The 21,183-nt window shown below is 55.7% G+C and overlaps 2 protein-coding genes across 44 annotated transcripts in view; one reads left to right on the forward strand and one right to left on the reverse strand.

Moving 5' to 3' along the window:
- Chd5 (chromodomain helicase DNA binding protein 5) overlaps nt 1-7,484 on the forward strand; it is a 50,980-nt gene extending 43,496 nt beyond the window's left edge. For 7 of the 23 annotated variants that reach the window (XM_087551259.1, XM_087551260.1, XM_087551262.1 and 4 more), the window contains exons 35-41: nt 113-250; nt 498-606; nt 1,162-1,294; nt 1,611-1,806; nt 2,571-2,734; nt 2,859-2,973; nt 4,204-7,484. In XM_087551259.1, the coding sequence (XP_087407385.1) occupies nt 113-250; nt 498-606; nt 1,162-1,294; nt 1,611-1,806; nt 2,571-2,734; nt 2,859-2,973; nt 4,204-4,355 (1,007 nt within the window). In that variant the 3' untranslated portion in view covers nt 4,356-7,484. 23 annotated transcript variants of the gene reach the window in all.
- A 522-nt stretch (nt 7,485-8,006) lies between these two features.
- The window catches only part of Kcnab2 (potassium voltage-gated channel subfamily A regulatory beta subunit 2), an 88,209-nt gene continuing 75,032 nt past the window's right edge, over nt 8,007-21,183 (reverse strand). For 9 of the 21 annotated variants that reach the window (NM_001429748.1, NM_017304.3, NM_001429747.1 and 6 more), the window contains 9 exon segments: nt 8,007-10,484; nt 11,059-11,147; nt 11,625-11,745; nt 12,306-12,400; nt 12,490-12,610; nt 14,137-14,222; nt 18,079-18,165; nt 19,039-19,082; nt 20,083-20,127. In NM_001429748.1, coding sequence (NP_001416677.1) covers nt 10,395-10,484; nt 11,059-11,147; nt 11,625-11,745; nt 12,306-12,400; nt 12,490-12,610; nt 14,137-14,222; nt 18,079-18,165; nt 19,039-19,082; nt 20,083-20,127 — 778 coding nt within the window. In that variant the 3' untranslated portion in view covers nt 8,007-10,394. 21 annotated transcript variants of the gene reach the window in all.

A 21,183-nucleotide genomic window follows, 5' to 3' on the forward strand; every position in this document is an offset into this window, starting at 1 on the left:
TGGAAGGGGGTAGGGCCGCTCTCCCTTTCTAAGGGCCCAGGTGCGAGCACACTGCGTCCCATGCTGGACAGGGCTTTGAGCTGGTGAGCATGGCCTGTCCTCTCCCCCACAGATGACCCCAAGGCCGAGGAGAAGGAGCCCACAGAGACCCAGCAAAACGGCGACAGAGAGGAAGACGAGGAGGGCAAGAAAGAAGACAAGAACGGGAAATTCAAGTTCATGTTCAACATTGCAGATGGTGGTTTCACAGGTACGGAGGTGGGAGAGTGGACCGGGGGACTGGGCTGTTGGTCCCACGTCCTCACTGCGGCTCCCAGGAGTCTGGGCCGATGGTAATTTTATTATGGGCTGTGAGGGTTTGATGATGGTTCCTCACATGCTCCTCTTAGCAATCCTGGAGCAGTAGGCCTCTGATGGCCGGTGTTGAGCAAGCCCGTGTGTAAGCCAGGGGTTGGGGGGAGGATCTCCAGTCTGCCTACCTAAGCCCCTCTCTTCAGAGCTGCACACGCTGTGGCAGAATGAGGAACGGGCAGCTGTGTCCTCGGGGAAAATCTACGAAATCTGGCACCGTCGCCATGACTACTGGCTGCTGGCAGGCATTGTGACGTATCCTTGCTCAGTCAGACTGGGAGGACTCTGGTCGGTTTCTCTGGCTCTAGTGGACCCACAGGCTCTGGGAGGACCTTCCTTTATCTCCCAGCTTCTGGTGACTTCCCAAAAGCTTGACGCTCCTTGGTAGGCCTCCTTGTCTCTCTGTCACATTCTGTTGTCATCTGGCCATCTGACTGCGTCATGCCCCAAGCCCCAAATCCCCTTTCCTGACGCAGCTGTCGGATTTAGGAGCCTTCCCCCCAGCTCCTTTTTTGATCACATCTGGATAAGGTCATTAGGTTTTGGAGGCCGGGACTTACACGGGTCCATGTTGGGTGCGGGAATGGGATCACCGCTCGGGGACCTCCGTGCCCCCGTCTGGCACCTGTCAGAGCCTGCTGTGTCATTGACGTCTTTATTGCCAGCTGCTTGCTTATCTTGGGGCTGAGGCTGTAACTTGCCTGGGTGTTCTGCACAGACGGCAAGCTGGGACCCAGTTGCTCCCACCTCACCCTTCCCGTCGAACCCCTCGTTCCTGTGACGAGCTTCGCCCTTAACTGCACCCCTCAGGCATGGCTATGCCCGCTGGCAGGACATTCAGAATGACCCGAGGTACATGATCCTAAATGAGCCTTTCAAGTCTGAGGTTCATAAGGGTAACTACCTGGAGATGAAGAATAAGTTCTTGGCCCGTCGGTTCAAGGTAGGCCTTCAAGGATGTTAGTCCCCTCACCCATCCCTGTACCGAGACCTGGGCCAGACTCTCCTCTGAGGAGACAGCCAACCCATGTGGGCAAGGCTCCAGTGTGTGGGCATTCCCCACTGCTCAGGGGATGCGGTTGGAGAACTCGGTTTGCAGAACATTCCTAGGGCCAGTAGATTACGGGGAGAGGGATGGTAGGAGGGGAGCCTTCTCTTGCAGCCCAGAGCCTCAGCTTCAGTGGGTGCCAGTGGGGGAGGGGCACGGTGGCTCTGTGGGAGGAGGGGCCAGGCCAGTGCTGTCGCCTCCACACCCCCAGCTGCTGGAGCAGGCGCTGGTGATCGAGGAGCAGCTCCGGAGGGCAGCGTACCTCAACATGACCCAGGATCCCAACCACCCAGCCATGGCGCTCAATGCTCGCCTGGCAGAGGTGGAGTGCCTTGCCGAGAGCCACCAGCACCTATCCAAGGAGTCCCTTGCCGGGAACAAGCCCGCCAACGCTGTCCTGCACAAGGGTGAGTGAGCCCGCTCCCTGCTCTATCGGGGAGCACCTCCAATCTTGCCCAGGGAGCATGCTTGGCCTAGATTGGAGGTGTTGATAGGGTGAGGGTGAGGCTGCCGGGACCAGGTCTAGTGTCTCATTTCACCTACAGGGCAATGTGGTCATCCCTTTTAAGTCCTTCAAAGAGATGCCAATAAGGAGGGGGCAGGCTGCACAGGGCAAGGGGGGCACAGAGGTATGGGAGATTGGAGGGCTCACCAATGCTCACATTGCTACCCTGTGTAGGCATGAATGAGTCCTGTGCCTGCAGTAATAAATCTTAAGCTTCACCATCTTGGGGCAAGGGCGCTGGAATTTAGGAAGGGGGACAATTTGCTCAGAGTATCCTTTGTGTCTTACCTCCGATCTCTGCCTTTCTGGTCTGGGGGCTCCCAGCTCATTGGGGGCAGGGCACACCCCAGAAGTGGGATGTCTAACACTTTGCTCACACATGAAGGTCTGGCTATGTTTTGTGTTCCCAGGGACCTAGTGAGCAGAGAGGGTCAAGGGTCCAGAGCTTTTTTCTGTCAGGAGGGGCGGCTGGACGAGTATTTCTTGCAAACCTTGTTTCTCCAATTGTCAATCTTGGGCTTCCCAGGCTCTAGAGAGCCTGGTGAGGAACATCCCACGGTGTCCACTTTCGGGGGCGTGCCGTGCCGCTTGTCTCGGCCACTCCCTGTATGGCAGCTGTGGAGGGCAGACCCAAGCCCTCCATTCTCAGGCCTTCCCACCCTGCAGTCCTGAACCAGCTGGAAGAGCTGCTGAGTGATATGAAAGCAGATGTGACACGCTTGCCCTCCATGTTATCACGCATCCCCCCGGTGGCCGCCCGTCTGCAGATGTCGGAACGCAGCATCCTGAGTCGCCTGACCAACCGCGCCGGTGACCCTACCATCCAGCAGGTCAGGTCTGGCCTGCACACCGCATCGCGGGCCTGAGACCCCCCGGGTCACGTGGGTGGGCGCCCCTGGGTGGGGGCTGGGCGATGTTCTGGTTGTCACCTGTAAAGCTGGTCCTTGCCTCCAGGGCGCTTTCGGCTCCTCTCAGATGTACAACAACAGCTTTGGGCCCAACTTCCGGGGCCCCGGACCGGGAGGGATTGTCAACTACAACCAGATGCCCCTGGGGCCCTATGTGACTGGTAGGTCCCCATCCGCTTCCGGGCAGCATGCACACAGCGCCCCTTTGGGGCCCAGCCTGCCCGATGCTGGGGATACCAGGCAAGCCCATGCTCTGATCTCTCCTTGGCAGACATCTAGCCATCCTCGTGACTTCCCCCTGTTTCAGCGTTCCTTTCCAGCTGAGGTGAGGGTGCTTGCTGGCCACCCCACTGTCCCATACGCTCCAGCGTGTCCTGTCTGTGCATTCATTGATTCGTGCCTCTGAGCCTTGGAGACTTTTGCATCACATTCTAGCTTAGACTTAGTCATGGCTTCATGTGTGCGTGCGTGTGTACGTGTGTGTGTGTGTGTGTGTGTTCACACTTGTGGGCATCTGTATGTGTCATTGGCCCTGTGTGGTCATGACTTTGCATGTATGTGTGTGTGTGAGTGCGTGTGTGCATGTATATGTATGTGTGTGTTTGCATGTGGACATCTGTATGTGCAGAGGTGTTCTTGGCCATGTGTCATTGGCCTTATGTGGTCATGGCTTTGTGCGCGCGTGCGCGCGTGGGTGTGTGTGTGTATGTGTGTATGTGTGTGTATGTGTATATATGTGTGTGTGTGTGTGTGTGTGTGTGTATGTGCATATGGACATCTGTGTGTACACATGTGTCCATGGCCATGTGTCATTGGCCCCATGTGGTCATGGCTTTGCGTGTGTGTGTGTGTGTGTGGTGTGTGTGTGTGTGTATGTGTATGTATGTGTGTGTGCATGTGGACATCTGTGTGTGCACCTATGTTCCTGGCCATGTGTCATTGGTCCCATCGGTCACTGCTCCTAGCCTGGAGCCCTGTCCTGCCTCCACTGTCCTGCATGATGGTTGTCCCCAAGGATAGTTGCTGCTTGTCTCATACCCACATTCTCTGTTCAGGACTAGGGGGAGGGAGTGCCTGAGGGCTTGAGTGTGTTAATGGCTTTGGGAGTAGAGAAGGGTGCCGTTCAGAGAAGTCACTAGTCCTGCTGGCTCTCCCTAAGACCTGTCTGTTCCTGTACAGTAGATTCCAGGCCAGAGGCTTCCAGGCTGGGCCTGCTGGATGCTGGGACTCCAGCACTTGGGTGCAGCACATCAAGCCCAAAGGCCCGTGGCTAGGGGATCTTAACTCTGGGACTCCCTCTGGCCATAACTGTGGCCAGTGTGGACAGACAGCCGGGTGCCTGCGGATACCTGGCCACCCAATCTCATAACCCACTGGTTTGCCTTTTGCAGCCAAGCCACCTGCCCCACGGGAGAGAAAAGCTACAGCCTTTTTAGGAGTTGGTGCCGTGTCGGGGTACAAAAGGGAAAACAAGCAATTCTATCACACGGAGGACAGGCCCAGGCTGGCTGTGCAAGAGTCCAGAAGTGCCACCTCATCGTAGCTGAAGTGTTCTTCCACACAGCATCCCATCGGACAGCCACGCCCGGCAAGGTCCCAGCACCATTTCCAGAGTGACTTACTTAGAGGAGATTCCATTTACCTGTATTTTTTTTTTTTTTTGCACTTTCCTACTGAAGATGAGAACATGTTTGTCTTGATAAAAAGTTGGATGACGTGTGGAAGATTCAGATTCACGACGCTCCTGTCTGTCACCGGCTCCAGACCTCAAGGGGAAGCTCAGCTTTTTGGAGGCCCTTGGTGCTGCTGCTCTATGGACTCACTGCGGGGCTGGGGAGAAATGCAGCATCCAGTGTTCTGGAAACCCTTAGTATGTCCCCCCCCCCCAGCCCCTTGACTGCACCCGTGTGACTACCCTTCCGCTCCAGCCCCCTGCCTGCCTGCTTGGGACCCTAGTGCTAGCGGGGGAGGGGATCAGGTCTGGAGAGTGGCAGGTACATTGCATTTCCTGGCAGGAGCATGTTATCTCAAGGGCTTTGGAATCTCTCTCTCCCAGGGGACGGGTGGTGGCGGCAGCGATGATGTGTGTCAGGTTGAAGCGAGGGTATCTGTGCGGGTAGAGCAGACCGAGACCTCCTGCAGGGGTTTCTGGACATTTTCTGTCTGCAGGGGGGTGGTTGTAGACAGGTGCTAGCTGGTGTCTCAGAGAAGGGTGGGTGTTTGTTGTGTGGCCCTGGGAGATATGTCCCACTCCCCGCGGCATGGACTTCCATGCCGTGTGCTGAGCATCCTGGGCCACAGATGCCAACAGCGCCCCCCGGAGGCTGAATTTATCTCTTTCGTGTCGGTCCTAGAGAGGTCTTGGCGAGGGCGACTTCTGCATGAAGTAGGGGCCACAGGGGCCTTTGCTGGTTCTCAGAGGGTATGGAGACAGCTGTGCTTGGAGGTGGGGCTGGACCGATGGCTTCTTTACATCTTCCTAGCTGGAGCCTTCAAGACTTCCGGTCTCATTTCCTGCGGGGAAGGCTTAGAGTACCAGGACCATCTTCCCGTGTGTGTCACTGTTGGCACGCCAGCTTGTCTTGCTCCACCCCAGCCTGTGGCACCATGCAATGCTTCATGCTGGGGTGTAGGTGGGGTAGAGCCTCCCGGGCTCCAGGCTTGTGTGTGACCTCCTCACGGGCCCTGGCTCAACCTGGAGATATCCTGGGGTTCAGTATATCCTGACGATGAGGAAAGGGCTTGTGGAGAGAAGCCAGCTGGGTCTGAGGGAGCTTGGAAGGGGTCGGATTCTCTCTGGAAAGGAGTCGTGTGTATGCAGCATCTCTGGGCCTACGAAGAATGGAGGCAGGTCTCCATGGCTTGTTTTGAGGACACTTGGGCAGGCGGCTGGCCTTGCTTAGCTCAGATGTGCACATTTGTTCCTCCTCTGCTCCTGGAGGGCTGGACCCCCACGGCTTCTTCTACTGTGGCACTCGAGTGTCTACTATCCAAATCTTAAGGCCAGCAACTGGCCACACACTGTGGGTAGGCAGAGGGGGAGGAGGGGACTCTGGTCGCAGACAGGACCTCTGTAGGCCTGAATGCGTTATGGTGGCTGACCCCGCTTACTAAGAAGGGCTTGTCCTCTGTGTGGCAGTGTCTTCTCTAGCTCACTCCTCCACCCAGGGTCTCTGTGCTAATCCCACTGGGCAAGATGGTCAGCCCTGTTGGCCTCGTTCACAACTCTGCGTCCTCCTTCAGCAGTGACATCCTGAGATTTGGGCCTTCAGGTTCACGCAGGACAGAATAGGGTCTGTGTCTCTGACTAGACTTCAGGGGTTCCTCCCTTCCCTGAGTCTTGCTTTGTCTGTCCATCTCTGCTTTTTCCTAGGATATACACACCCTCTGTGGCCTTCTCTCCGCAGCCTCCTTGACCTGAGCCCGCTGCTGGCCTGGGAGGGTCTGTGTTCCCTGTGGCCAGCTGTCGAGGGTAGACTGCCCAGGCAGCTGAGGAGAGGACAAAGCCCTTCAGAGTGTTCTCATCTTGGCCCTTGAGCTGTCTCCTGCTAGAGAATAGTGGGGGTGGAGGTGGCATCTTGAGGTGGTTCTAGTTTTGCTGCTGGTAGAATTGGGTCCTCGTGCCCGAGCTGTCAGAGCCACAGCGGACATTTCCGGCTACTTTGGCTTACTATCAGGTTTCTGTGGACCGTATGGGGTGGCTCTCAGGTGACATAGGGAGTTTGGGGTCAGAGTTACAACATCTGAGGGTACCCTTCACGAACTCCTGCTGTGAACTACTTAACTCCACTCCCTTCCCCCAGGGCCACCTGTCAGTCAGGGCTCCCTCCCCCACCCTCTGGGAGCTCCCTAACCCATGTGGGTTGCTGGCTCAGTGACACGGGCAACCCATCTAAATCTTGAGTCCTGCAGGGGGAACGCTGAGGGTGGGCTAGGGGGACAGCGATCTTTGCCGTCCAACAGAGCAGGTGAGAGTTGATGCTTGGAGCTTTTAGTGCACGCCAAGGAAGGGGGTTGGAGACCTAGGCTGATCTCCTCCCTCAGCTTCACTGTCTTGGCCTACCCACAAGGGTGGACAGTCGCCCCCCACGGCGCTCCTACACAGAACACAGCAAGGAAGAGGAGGCCCACCCGCCCGATTTATATACCCGGAAGTTTACAGGTTGTGGTGTGTCAGCCCAAAGTCTTTGGTGTCCTTGTGTTTATGGAAATTTTCCCTCTTAATTTTCAGATTTTTTTTTAAAAGAAAAAAAACGAAAGTATTTTTTTAGGTACGACTACCCGGAAAGGGCCTGTTGGGTGTGTGTGTATGTCCTGAACTCTCCACATAGCCACATAGGGACCAGAGCTCTTCCACCTGACCTGGAGAGGAGGGAGGGCCCCCTCTGCGGCCTGCCAGGGTCAAGCTAGACTGCAGGCAGTTCCCTTCCTTCCCCGGGCCACGCTGGCATCTGTCCCACCCTTGCCCAATCCAGCACACCCTGGTGAAGTCAGAGTAGGTGCTTGGCGCCAGCTGGGAGCATCCCAGCAGGGGTCCCAAGGGCACACATGGGAGCCCCTCTGAAGGCCGTCCTGAGGGAGGCGGGACGGACTAGCCAGTGTTATCTCCACTCGTATTCTCTGTGTATGTTTTGGTTTCTGTGTTTTAATAAACCCTTTGGGAAGGGACGGACTTGCTGTAGTTCTTAGCCTCAATGACTCAGGACGGGGATGGAGTGAGTGGCTGGGAAGGCGAGGGTCCTTTCTCAAACCTTCTACATTTACGATTTGTACCCACGGCTCACAGGGAAGGAGGGGAAACCTCAAGTAGCAGTGTTGCTGGAGGGCGTGCCTCCTAATGGTGACCCCAGACACGACGACGAAGTGACCCAGGTGCTTTGCCAAACCCACCAACCGGGGAACAGCAGCCGGCTGGTCCTTCCCAGCCATCGGCCCTGGGCCTTTGGAAGCCTCAGCAGAGTTGTGTTGGTGGGCCACGGAGTCCAGCACCTGTATCTCCCACAGGCTTCAGGGATGTCATCTGTCACCCCATTCCTGCACCCTGCACTTGCTCCCTTCCTGCCATCTTGCCCTCAGCTGTAGAGTTGGCTTTGAGGGTGGGTGGGGTGGGGAACCCAAGATCTTAGCCTCCCTGCAGTCGATGGCTTTGCCCTCCCTCCGGGGCTGTCTCTGAGGAAAGGAGAGGACGGCAACGTGGAGACCAAAGGGCTCGGGTTTTATTTGCCATTCCATAAATACGGGCCGCACCTTGGTCCGAGTCTGTCAGGAAGCTGGAGGCGTTTGCGGTCGGCCTTGGTGGGGTGCAGTTAGCGAGGAGCCACGCTCGTTAAAAAATGGGGAGAGAAAGCACGTTATGTACACGGCCAGAGCGGGCACCCAGGTGCCCTGCTGTGCCTCAGGACCCTGGGTCTGGGATGAGCAGGAGCAGGGCTCCATGTGCCAGATCCTATACATAGCCCTCCTCCTGCACCAGGCCTGACAGACTACTTCAAGAGGGTGGAGAGAGGCTGGCTTGGTCTGACCAGCAGGCAGTTGGACTAAAGGAAGGAGAGGCCATGGAGGGAGGGGCTAGCCTTAGACCCTTTGAGGGCCCGGGACAAGCTCCCATTTATAGGCTGTCTGCACTTGATCGACTTCTGTGGCCTCCCAAGTCCCTCCTCCTCCACCCCCCACCCCCACAGAAGCTTAAGATGCAAATCCCCAATGCTTCAAGAGGGGGGTGTGGAAGGAAACCTCTCAGAAACATTTGGCTAAAATGTCTTCCAGGAGGTTGTCTGCATCTGGGCTCCTGTGGGCCTTAGCCCTACGGCCTGTTTTCCTGTCTCTTGCACATGCCCAGCAGGAGGATAGCTCTGAGGTGTGGTTCACAGGCAGGCAGCGGCTCCTACTGTGGGCATCCCTGAATGCCTGGCCCACGTAGCAAGCAGGGCCAAGGCCAGCTGTGTGGACAGGTCTGGCACTTCCTGCCGGGCCACTGCAGGGCCCTGTCTGGGAAGCTGGCTGCTCTAGTCAGACATAGAAGTACCAGAGCCCAGTGGCCTCCATCCCCACACCCGCAGGGCTGCTTCTGAGGTCTCAGGGGTCAGCGCTATGAGCATTGAAGGTTTGAGAGCCCAGGGGTTACAGGGGGGTTGCGTGTGAGAGGAAGCTACTCACCCTGTCTGCTTTTCTTCCCGTCTCTACCCCATAACCCTACCCCTTACCCCAGTCCTAACCTCTGCCCAGCCTTAAGAGCGGCAGAGAGGAGCCTTGGAATAGCAGCTACAGAAGGTAGCCATGGCACTATGGTCCAGGGCTTGTGCCTGGGAGCTGGCCACGACCTGTCCAGGGCAGGAGACTTGGGTCTCCTGGGGAGCCAGCTGGGTAGGACCCTGTCCCCTAGAGCATCATAAGACCACGGGATTGGGCCTCCAGGCAGCATGCACTGCCCAAACCTGTAGGCTTCCTGGCGTCTACATCCATCTAGCTCCCACTAATAAGGGGGTGTCCATCCTTCCCACTCTCCGTCTCTCTATCCTGCCCTAGGACAGCATAAGGGTATGCAGAAAGGAATGGGTGGTCCTAGCCATTTTCCTAGGGAGAGGTCTTTTCTTACAACACGGAGACTGTTACTGGAGCTGCTGCTCCCTTGGTCCCTTGGCTCGCAATATGGAAGCCCTAGGGAGCTCTAAGTGCTTCATGTGTGCAAAGCCCATGTCGTGAGCCCACTCCCCCCCCAGCACAGCAGAGGTATCAGAGGAAGGTCTATGAGAGCAATATGGTCTTGCAAGTTTGGGCCCAGCCTGCTGCCACCTGCCTGCGGTGGGGCCAGCTGCCACACTTGTCCACTAGTGTCTGTCTTGAGAGGCTTACTCCAATGGGCTCCATCCAAGCCTGCTGAGCTTCCCTGTTGGGGGCTCGGCAGTTGTATGTCACACATAGGATAGAAGATGCTGGGAAAGCCAGCTGGGATCCCTGCCCCTGCCAGCAAGGGTAAGGGAGGGGCTGAGGGCCAGCTAGGTAGTCCCAGCCAAGGCCCAGTGGGTGCATGGGGCAGGTCAAGGCCTGGGAAGAGTGGGATCCCAGGCCAGCCCTGAACAAAGTGCCTGGTGTCCATGGAAAGAGGGAGGCCCTGCTCTAACCAGGGGCTCTGGGAGAGGGGTGCACGCCCCTCTTCTGAGACGGGTTCCTGGCAGAGAGGCCAGCCCCGGCCGCTCCGAGGACTAGACCTCCACCCGGCCATGGCTTCTCGAATCTCGATGGAGGGCCACGGCTGGGGGCAAGTGTTTCTTCTTGAGGGATAAGCAGGGGTGGCAGGCTTGGGTGGGAGCCTCTGGATGTGCCCCTAATTGATGCCATCCCCTGGCACCCGTCGGGTCGCATCCAGCGAGGAAGCGGCAGGCTGCGTTGGGCGGTGACTCGAGATCAATCCCCGGTGACGAGATCAATCCCCGGTGACGTCTGGGCATGGTGTTTTCCCGTTGGGTGTGAACCACACTCTGCAATTTGGCTTTGAAACGGCAGAAGCGAGCGAACGAGAGACGAGGAGGGAACCGGGAACTGTCCGAGCTGGGGGAGCTGGGGGGGGGCGGGGTGGGGTGACTTAGGATCTATAGTCCTTTTTGCTGTAGGGTTTATTGCCCAGAATGCTGTCGATCTCGTGGACGATGGAGGACGACAATTTTGGAAGGACCTGCACGCAAGGATAAGAGTGTAGCGCAGTCTGGCCTGAAGGAGAGGGGGTGACTCTTCTACTCTGTGCTTCTCGCCCGCCAGGGATCTATAGCTTTGGCTACTGTCATTAGGCCCTATCAAGTCTGAAAGTGGCCTCCCTCCAGGCCAAGAGCCCCAGCAGTAGCCTTCTAAACGCCTAGTTGGCCACGTCAAAACCTCCATTTCAGCTCCAGGGTGTGCCCCTCTGCTCCAGGTCCTCTGACCTCCCGTTAACCAGAGGGCTCTCTGCACAGCTCCTTCTGCTCCCTCAAGCCTTTCTGAGTTTGTCTCAAGGCCTCCTGTCTTTTTAACGCTTTCGGGTCTCTAATGCCTCTCGCATCCTTGGCTGCTCTGGCCTCTCCGCTCACAGCGATGGCTCTCTCAACATGCCCACTCACAACGCTTATGTCTGATTCTGTGAGGGCCGGCTCTGTGTGAGCAGGACTCGCTGCCATCCCCGTGTGCCCTACATTCCTGGAAAGGTGTCCAGTGAAGCTGCGTCTCTGGGAAGGCTGGGGGATACCTGAGCCCCCCAGCAGGGTCCCGAATCTCACCTGTATTGCTCCAATGTTCTCCATAAGTTGTTCTGCATTGGAAGCACCCAGGAGCACGGAGCTGACGCCCTCGTTCCTCAGGCACCAGGCTGTGGGCAGCAGAACCGGAGGTGAGGAGGGCGGTACCCTTTGCAGGGCCTGCCCGAGTATGCCTGGATGGAGGTACCCCAGCTCTCGTCTGGGGCCCGAGGGAGCTTGGAATGCTCCACAGTATGGGGAGAGTTTACCCAAGGAGCTTCTAGGAGAGGTTCCGGCCATATTGTCTCTCCTGGAGAGGTGGCCCAAGTGTTCAAAGATCCCTTTTCTCCTCCATGACCCCTGGCTAGCTGCCTGAGGGTCTAGGCTGGTAGTCTAGGCTCTTAAAGGGACACAGATTCTAACTCTGCCCCTGAGAGTCTTTACCTTGGTCAACATGGGGGTCTGTCCAGGGGTCCCTACCTTTCTTTCCAGGGCCCCTTTCCTCAGGGTAGCTAGACATATTACCTAAAGACCGCTGGAAAGGTACAGTCCAGGCCCTCGGGGACCCCAGGGACAGGCATCTCACCACTGTGACCAGAGCCCATTACCTATGGCCAGCTGTGGGAGGGTGCAGCCTAGGCGCTCTGCAATGGCCTGCAGTTCCTTCAGTTTGGCTTGCTGGCGGCGACCCTCCTCACTCAGGATCTTGTCCTTCAACCACTGGTAGCCCTGGGAAGAGGAAAGCCCAGGTAAGGGAAGGGATGGCCCCTGGACCTCCCGATGCAGGTAGCTGACTTTTCCTCTAGAGACTTCTTCCAGCTCTTTTGTCCCCTGGCCTCATGCTTGCCCTGGGCTAGGCTTCATATCATAAAGGAGAGAAGGCTTGTGGTAGACTGAGCCAGAAGTACCGGCTGCCCACCATTGGCTCCTCTATGACTCAGTCTGGGGAAGACAGTGAGACCTAAAGTTGGGATCCAGGGTTTTTGTCTCCTGAATATGAGCACTGTCATGCTTCCTGGGTCATTCAGCAAGGGGATGGGATTGGACTTTGGGCCAACCCTTGGTTGGCTTTGTCTGGGGTCCGAGATGGAGTGTTGGGGAATCATGGGGGAGAGAGCAAACCATATATTAGTGGCCAGTCTGTATTGTGACTGTCCAACCTGGAAGAGGCTAAGGTTGGGAAGTGGTTCATGGGTGTGCTTACCTGGGGCCAGCCCCCGAGGTGGGAGGAAGGCCTGTATCTACATTCTTATGTCAAAGGCATCCCTCCCGTGCCCGGCTGTGCTCACCTTCAGAGAGGCTCTGGAGTAGGGTGGGATGCCACTGTCATACTTCCCTGAGACGATGCCGCAGGCCAGAGGGGACCAGGTCATGGCACCTACTCCTGAGAGAGTGCAGGAGAGAGTGGGTGAGGTCATGCCGGGTCCTGAGGGGAGTGAGGCGTGGCTGTGTTCAAGGTAGGACAGTACCCACCTATCTTGTGGAACAGCTCTGGCAGCTGGACCTCTACCTTCTCCCTCTGGAACATGTGGTATTCCGCTTGCTCGCAGATGGGCGGGATCAGGTTGAACTGCCGAGCCACCGAGTAGGCCTCCTGTGGTGCAGAAGCAGATCGTTGCCATCAGCAGACCTGAGGCCACAGGGACCTTGCCGTTCCCCAATACCCCACTTTCCTGAGAGTCCTATGCAGGTCCCTGTGAGCCATGAAGAGGGTGGGCTTTGGAATCCCAAGACTTAATGGTCCTTGAAGGAGTCACAATGTAGTAACATCTGAGGCTGGGGCAAATGGGATCACTGGTACCTCAGTTTCCCCATTTGTCACACGGTTCTAATGGGCCCTTTCAATTGGGCCTGGCTTCTGACGGGCACTCCTACTTTGCCAGCCGGCCAGCATGGCTGTTGCCTTGTGGCCCTGGACCTATGACAGTTGTGGTAGCAACTGTCTTTGGGAGGCAGCAGCTCTTTCTGCTAACCCTCGGATCAGGAGCTTGGGGCCTTGGCTTGAAGATGCTCCCTCGAATTCCATGGATGGGGTGAGCTCGCTACTGTGGGTAGACAGTTGTATGGTGGGGGACATGCTTGCCACTTAGGGAGGCCCTGTCCCACTTTAGTCTGGGACTCGGCTTCCTCATCTATAAAGTGGGATAACAACACTCAGATTTTTCTGAGTCCCGTGCTGGCTGTGGGGAGTCAGAGCAAGATGGCTGACAGAGGTTCCTGAGTGATGCCAGGGTCTTCTTAAGTCCCCCAGGATTTGAAACGACAACAACAAAAAAATCCCTCTGCACTTCCTGACATCACAGAATGAAGCAGGAATGCTGGGAACCATGCATAGGCGGGGTAAGGTTGGGCGTGGCATGGAGGCGTGGGTAGGGAGGCTGGGTGGTCAGGAAAGACTGTCTACTACTCCTCTGCCCTCAGGCTGCAGAACGAAGGCAGCCTCTTCCTCTGGGCCCTCGCTTCAGGGACACCACAGAACACCTAGGGACATAGGCTGCTCTAGCCTCTGATGGCTGCCATGGAAGAAGAGGACAATTATTGGGGGATGCTTTCCTGAGAACATGGATGAAGGGAGAAACCACGGATCAATAGAATTCGGGTCCTAGCAGCTGGGTCAGTCATTCTCAAAGACAGCCCAGGTTTTGGCCGGTGTCATCATCTGGGTATCAGTTTTGAACTAGGACAGTGTGACCTTAAGCGTGGGACTTCACCCCCCCCCCCCGTCGCTGACCTCCCATTTGAGACATGGGGCGACATCAGCATTTACCTCCTGTGGCAGGCACTGTAGAGGTTAAATCTCAACTCTAACAGAGCATCCTGGCAAGCCGCGAGCGGCATAGGTGCCAAGGCTTGCTTAGGCTCTAACACTATGCTTAAAGTTTCCTATAGGTTTTCCCAGCAGGCCACAAGGGTAAGCCATGCCTGCAGGCTTGTTCTACAGATCTGGAAACTGAGTCTCAGAGGGCAAGCCGTCGATGCAGGGGCCCTGTGTCCCCATGAGTCAAGTTGAGACCCATGCCTATGCCAACCACACCCTCCCACCGTGCACATGTGCCAGAGTCTCAGTTCCTCCTCCCACAAAAAAACCCCATGCCCGTGGACACACGGGTGTTACCCTACCATGATCTCCATGGAGCTCCAGCGTGATGTGCCCCAGTACATGGCCATCCCTTGGTTGATGACATGGGTCATGGCCCGCACAGTCTCTGAGAGGGAGAGAGAGAAGGGAGACCATGTTTGGGACAGCTGGGGCAAAGGGCCAGCCGGGGAATGGTCTGCAGATGCATGTAGGGTTGCCAGGAGGAGGGAGCAGGCTGCAAAGGCGTCTTGCAAGCAGTGTACTTCCTGGCTCCCAGAGCTGGGTGTGGGTGTTGGGAAGGGGAGATTCCCGGAGAAAAGGAAATGGACCGGAAATCCTGAAGAGAAGTTTCTCTGACAAGGTGAGGCTTGCCTGGATCCTTGCAAAAGGCTTATAGGTAGGTAGACGGAGGTCTCCGTGGCTGGCTACAGGAATGAAAGGTGAAGCCCAAGAGCGGGTCTTAGACTCTAGAAGGAGGAAATGGGAACCCTGGTCACTTAGGGGGGGATCAACCAGCGGGATGAAGGCTACAGTCAGCCTGGTCAAGGCGGTGACACCAGCAAAGCTTGCCACACAGCTCTGCAGGTTCCGAAAGGCCACTCTCACTGAGTGCCTGAGGACCTCAGAGAGGGCAGGATGGCTGGTGTCTGTACGGACCAAGGCAGGCCCCTTGAGGCTGGGGCTTTCCTGTCTCAGTGCCTGGGGAGCCATAAGCAGAAGTTCAAAGTTTTGGGCAGACCGTGCCCATGCTGGAGTCTCCCCTCACTCAGGACATGCTATTCTCGTGGTAATGGCAGTGGGGAGGGGGTGGGAGGGAGTGTGTGGGGGTTTAATTGTCCGTCTGTGAGGAGTCAAGGTCTAGAGCAGATAGCTGTGGGGTTCCACAAAAGCCAGAACTTACAACATCCCAAGGAGTAACCGACTTAACCGCCCCCACACACCCCATCTTCTTCTAGGGCAAGAGTAGGACTCTCCTCACCACAACACAGTCTTCCTTAGAGTCAAGAGTTTTGGGGGCCATAAAAATCTGCCAGTTGAAAGTACAAAGGGAACTGGGAGAAGAAAGGGATCACCAGGGTGGGAGGGGGGGCCAAGAGGGGACTGGAGTGGGGAGTGTGGTCAAAAAACAGGTCATAACAGAAGCCTTCATTGTGGATGGCTCTCTGCCCTGGTTGAAAGTCCCTACCACGTGTAGATCTCCCCCCTTGGCTGTTTTGCCTCTTAGGGATGTGCTGGTGGTTAAAACAGAAGGTGGCCTTGGTGGGGTGAGGGTCAGCTCCATGGATCCCCCGCAGGTCTGATACAGTGCTTGCAAGGTGGACAGCCAAAGGCGGGTAGGAATGGAGAGGGGCAAGTGTTTCTAAAATCACATTGGCAACATCTGCCTCACCTCCGAATGCTCCACCCATCCCAGCGGCAGATCCCTGGCCATGGCGGGGACCGAGAGAGAAGGGAGGGGAGGAAGAAGAGAAAGCCAGAGTTGTTCTGGGGGCCTGCCTTCAAAGAGCACTGGAGTCACAACGTCCTCAAATGGGGTAACAGTGCTAGTTCCTGTCTACCCTGTTTTGGCCGTCTTATTACTCATTCTGGGTCCCTATACTTCTTTGGCTGAGGTCTATTCGTGGCGGGATCCAGGCAGGGCGTCCTCATATCTGGTACTGAGGCTGCGAGGTTTCTGGTAGAGTGGTCCCAGTAAGTTCACCCAGAATGCCAGGGAAGTCACAATTCACTCTGCTTCTGCAGGGCAACTCTGCCCTTGCCTGTCTTCTGAGGTCAGGGACTGTGGATCTTTGGGGTCATATGAGAAAAGAGGTTGGGTCTTCTGGGACCTTCCCTGAATCACTGGCTTTGAATGACATGAGCTACATCCAGCCTGATTGGGATGCTTTCGAGAGACCTAGAGGTTCCTGGGACTCCTTGACGGGCTGTCCTTGTTAGGATTTTTAGAAACACTCTTGGGGGGGCACCCAAGACCATGCAGCATGGTTCCCCTATTCTTTTTCAGCCAGGGCTTAGGTCCACATGCCGGAGACAGGGAAGCCAAGAGGTCAGCTCACATCAGTCCCTCTCCCCATCCTCCCTCAGAGTTCTGTCTGGTCACGGTTATGAAGGTCTGCACTATGTCCTACCCATGCAATGAGAGAGATGGAGACAGTCTGGTGTCTGGGAACCAGGCCGATGGACAGGAGTCTGGTGTGACCGGCTGTTCTGAGGGGTGGGGGGACCTAGGCACCTGGGGGATGTGGGCAGAGGCAGGCTAGATGTTGGACACATGTTCTGGAGCACTGCACTCCAACATGTCAGTGGACCCTGAAATAGTGACACTTAGGGACGGCAGTCTTTCACCTCAATAATTAATACTGCTGGACAGAAGCAGCGGTGCCAGCTCCTTCCAGCTGCAGCCAAAACCCAGGGCATCTTTGCAGCGTCACAAATAATACATAGGAGGGGTCAGGTGGCAGCACCAGGTGGCAGGCAGCTGGAATGTTGCCCAGCTCCTAGGGGGACAAATGGCTACCCTTGGAGGTGCAGTTCTAGACGGTTCTGCTGATTGTGGGGGAGGCAGATACCAAGCATGGCCCAAGAATGCCCTGGGCCTTGGCACCATGCCAACTCATGTACATATTCTCCAAGGAAGAGAATCACTCCATTTCGATGGAGTGTCCTGGCTGCTACATGAGCAGCCATGAGTGACCACAGAGCCAGGGCACTCACAAGGAACCGGCATGGTAGGCAGGGTATCTTGCTGGCTGGTGTTCTGTTCCTCTGTTGGAGGCTAGAGCTTAACAAGTGTGAGCTATGAGATAGATTAAGTCTTCTTAGGGGTCACAGGACCCTTCTGGAAACCCTATCATATCATCCAAGGTCAACTTCCCAGGCAGGGACTGGAGGAGCATCCTCAGATCAAGAGAAGACCCCGGCAGGAAGCCAGCCGGCCTCATCAGGTCACGGCACCGCAAGCATGGAGCTGGGGGGTGGGTGGGGAGAAACATGCACGTCGGGAGGGAGGGGATGGGGATGGCAGCATGGATGGACAACAAGGGGCTCGGATGCCATTTTGCTTTCGCTTTGCTTGCACGATGTCCTCACAGGGGCACGTTCCCCACCCCTTATGCATTTTATGGAGAAGTTTGTCATGGGGCGGGGGACGGAGCGTCGTGAATAAAAGTACTGTCTCATAAAATGCAGCTCGGACACAGAGTCAATAGTCGGATGAGGGTACTGTGTACCTTCAATGATGAATGTCCGTGACTTGAAGGAACTAAATGGGTCCCCTGCTGATAAAAGAAAGGTTTAAAGAGACCAGAGTTTATCGCTGTGGGAACACAGAGGCCTGGTATGATAAAGGGCAGGACAGAAGGGCACAAATCATCGCACAGAACAGAGTTCTGTTAAAAAGAAAGGAGATATAGATATATATATACACACACACACAAGTGCAGTATATATGTAAAAGCAAATGGAGACGTAATAACCAGTTCAACTTAACCTCCCAAGTCCCTGAAGCAGCGAAGCAAAAATGAGAAGATGCCGAGGCAGCGGGTGGGAGAGATGGAGGGACCGGGCATCGGAGGGGATAAATAAACGCTAAAGAAACCCAGACAGCTAGCTCTTCAAAGCACCGAGTGCTCAGTCTCCTTCAGGCAATGAGACCCCACTAGAGCAGAAGACCTCTAAGCCCTCCCAGGGAATCCAGAATGAAAGAGTTCAGTGGTCCCCGACAGACACCGCTGCACAAAATACCAACCACTGAGCAAAGAGAACGCAGCCAGGGGAGAAGTCCTGGACACAACCAGTTCACAGAACAAGATTAGTGCCTGGGGCCATCCCTCCCCAACCCGGGGGCCTGGCCACCTCTGTCCTGAGTGCTGAGTGTGGGTGTGCTTGACAGTTACCAAAACTTCAGAATTGGTTCTGCTCTGCGTGGTTAGGGAGCTAACTGGTTGACCTGAACTGGCAAGGGGGATAACTGGTCGACCTACCTTCCATGGGTGTGTTGGGGTCTGGGCGGTTGGCAAAAACCACATCCACGTACTCCAGCTGCAGCCTCTCCAGGGAAGCTTTCAGTCCTGGGAGAAGAGCAGGAGGGTCAGCTGTTTGTGTTTCTAGACCCACCCTTGGACTTGGCTCAGGGGGCAAGAGAGGGGTGAGGGCAGGCTCATGTCATGTAGAGCTTTAGGGCAGGTGAGTGTCCCAAGGAGATGCCAAGACATGAGGCACATCCTAAAGGGAGTGGGCATGCTGGCCATTCCAGAGGATGTCAGAGGAGCTACTGGTCAAATGTCCTGAGACCAAATGGATACATGCCCTTTGGGCCACTCTCAGGACCTGGTGGTCTCTATGCAACTAGCAGAGCTGGCTATGGTACCACACAAGGAGGGTGCGGTATTAACTAACTGTACGTAAGGCTGCTGGTGTTGGGCATACACAAGCCACTGACCTCCCAACAGCCCGGAGCCAACAGCTAGGGTGAAAGCTGGGTCTGAGGTGAGAGGGCCAGGTACCAAAGCCCCCATTATGATGTTCGTTATGAAGAATATTACTTAGAGGAAATGTGACTCGAGGATGGTAGAGCCGTCATCCAGTCACCCCCACTCTGGGCAGCATTTTGCTATTCCCAGCAGCCCTGAGTCGGGGGTATACCCTCATAGCCCTGCTTTCTAGACCCTTTGACACAAGCTCAGGGAGGTGCTGGCTCTCCCGTAAGACCATTCAGTCAGCACATACTCAGCCTGCCCCAAAATCTGGCCAGTGGGAACACCCTCTGCAGGTCCCCTCCCCACACCTCATATCTTTTTGGAGCAGAAAGGGATGGCCAAAGGAGGGCTCAGTGTACCCCAGGGTCGAGACCTGGGCTGGATCACTGAAAAAAAAGGGTGAGCCACTACACTTCTTAGCTTTAGTCATGTGCTGGGGACACCATGGTTAGAGTCCCTCCTCACCTTCGATTATGTGCTTCCGGGAAAGGCCTCTCTCGGTCTCTGCCCTGAAAAACAGGCCAACAGGGTAGGAGATGTTGCAGTTGGTTCGGGGATATTATTTATCATACGATGCCAGGAAAAAAGCAGGTCGGGAAATTCGACATCTGCAGGTGACAACTACGGGCTCAGGTGGGCTCCTAGACGCTGCCCCAAGGCGGTGTGGGGACGAGGCTTTCAATATCATCTGCCCAGCTTGGATTTATGTGTTTATGCTTTTTGAGATGGTTCCTCTCTGCTTAGCTCAGGGTGGCCTCAAACTCATAATCCCTCTGTCTCAGCTTCCCAAGAATCAGGGATTACAGATGTGAGCCCAGTTACAGATTTTTTTCTTTAAAGTTAAGAACGAATCATATACGTTTTAAATTTTTCTTTTCTTTTCCTGTTTTGTTTTGTTTTGTTTTTTGTCCCAGGCCAGCCTCAAATTTATTGCATAGCCGTGGATGGCCTTTAGTTTTTGCTTCCTCTGCCTTTGAGGTGCTGTAATTACAGTCATGAAACCAGTGCACTTAACTGGTGGGATATGAGGAGCCCAGGCCTTCAGGCCTGTCTGGCAAACGCTCTTCTAACTGAGCCACTTCCTCAGCCTAGAAACCACACTTACAACCCCCGTGAGATGAACTTTGCCCTTTGCCCTGTAGAGAGTACAGACTCGGACACCTGGAAACAGGCAGAGTGGTATAGGTAGCCCAGCAGGGACTTTAAGAGGGTTTAGACAGTTCACCGTTTTCTGCTTTCTGGAATGTTTATAATGTCACCATGTAAGTAGAAATAACAAAAATTAAGCAACGTCCGAGTGACAGACAAATTGGGCCAAAGTTTCTTGCATTTTGGGATTACGTCAATGGCTGTGGTCCCCAGACTTGAATGGGTACCAGCCTGTGGGTGGCTGTGCAGAGGCTGCCATGCCCTCCCTCCTCAAGGCTACCATGTGACCCTGGCCCCAGCCTTGCAAGCTGGGCTGCAGTGAGCTGCTACCCCTGGGGGCATTGCAACCCCAACACTTACTTTCCGCCCCAGAAGATCTTGGTGGTGATGACAAGGCTGGACCGTCTGCAGGGTAGAAGAGGGGGAGGGTGTTACTGGACCTGGATGGCTCTTTTGGTCTTCCCTCAGCTTTTACCAAGTGTCCCTGTCTCACCTGGGAGCTCGGTGTGAATGGGCATTTCTGAACTGTGACCTTCTTGCTGGGTGCCAGGCCCAGTGTTTGAATCTCCCCACCAAAAAGTGTAGCTAAGCTCCCAACACTGTGATCTGGGTGCTGGGGGGGGATCTTTCAGCCTCCTCATAGCAATAGAACAGTGACTGAGACAAGTTCCCATTTTGCTACCTTTGAACTCCATCACCTTCTAAGCACCGAGGGACATGATATAGCTGGGTGCTGGGCTGAGCCCTGCCACCCCCCCCCCCCCCCCCAGGCCTAGCAGTCTTGTCAGTCTCGACTGGTGACTTTCCGGTCTAGACAGCCTCTCCCTACTCATGCACTGGTCCCTTTACAGATGGGGACAGTGAGCTTCTGCGGGTTGAACTGATCTCTAAGGTTCTTGGCTGGGCAGAGAAGATGGGGTCCAGCTGAGAGTCAAAGGCATTCGCAGGAACCTGTTACACCTAGCCTATCTGGGAATGCTTAGGGGCAGTTCATTTGGCTGAAGACCGCTTAGGAACCCCTGCAGAGAACTGAACTGTGTACCTACTTAGGGACATAGTGAACCCCGGGACCCCAGCCTTAGCTGCTCGCATGGCGCCCACTGTGGTATGAAGGCCCACTCCCTCGTGGAGGGGCAGGGGCTACTTCTGTTCTGAGAAGCCCTCCCTTTCTGCAGGAAAAGCCGTGTGAGCCGAGGCTCGTAGTGGACAGGGAGGCCACGGGCAGAACTTGCTGCGTGCATGGCAGGGGTTCGAGTGGCTGAGGTGGCCTTGAATGGCCGATCATTCTGCCTCTTACCTCCTGAGTATTGGGATTACCGGTGTGCCTGTACCATGTCACCTTGTTTATGCAGTGCTGGGAATTGAACCCAGGGCTGGCAAGCACCCAACCACATTCCTAGCCCTCAGCAGTATTCTTGCTACTGCCTAGCACTGGCCCTCGCAGTATAATTAACTTTTTTT

This window comes from Rattus norvegicus, chromosome 5 (assembly GCF_021556685.1).
Source record: "Rattus norvegicus strain SHRSP/BbbUtx chromosome 5, alternate assembly SHRSP_T2T, whole genome shotgun sequence".
NCBI lineage: Eukaryota > Metazoa > Chordata > Mammalia > Rodentia > Muridae > Rattus > Rattus norvegicus.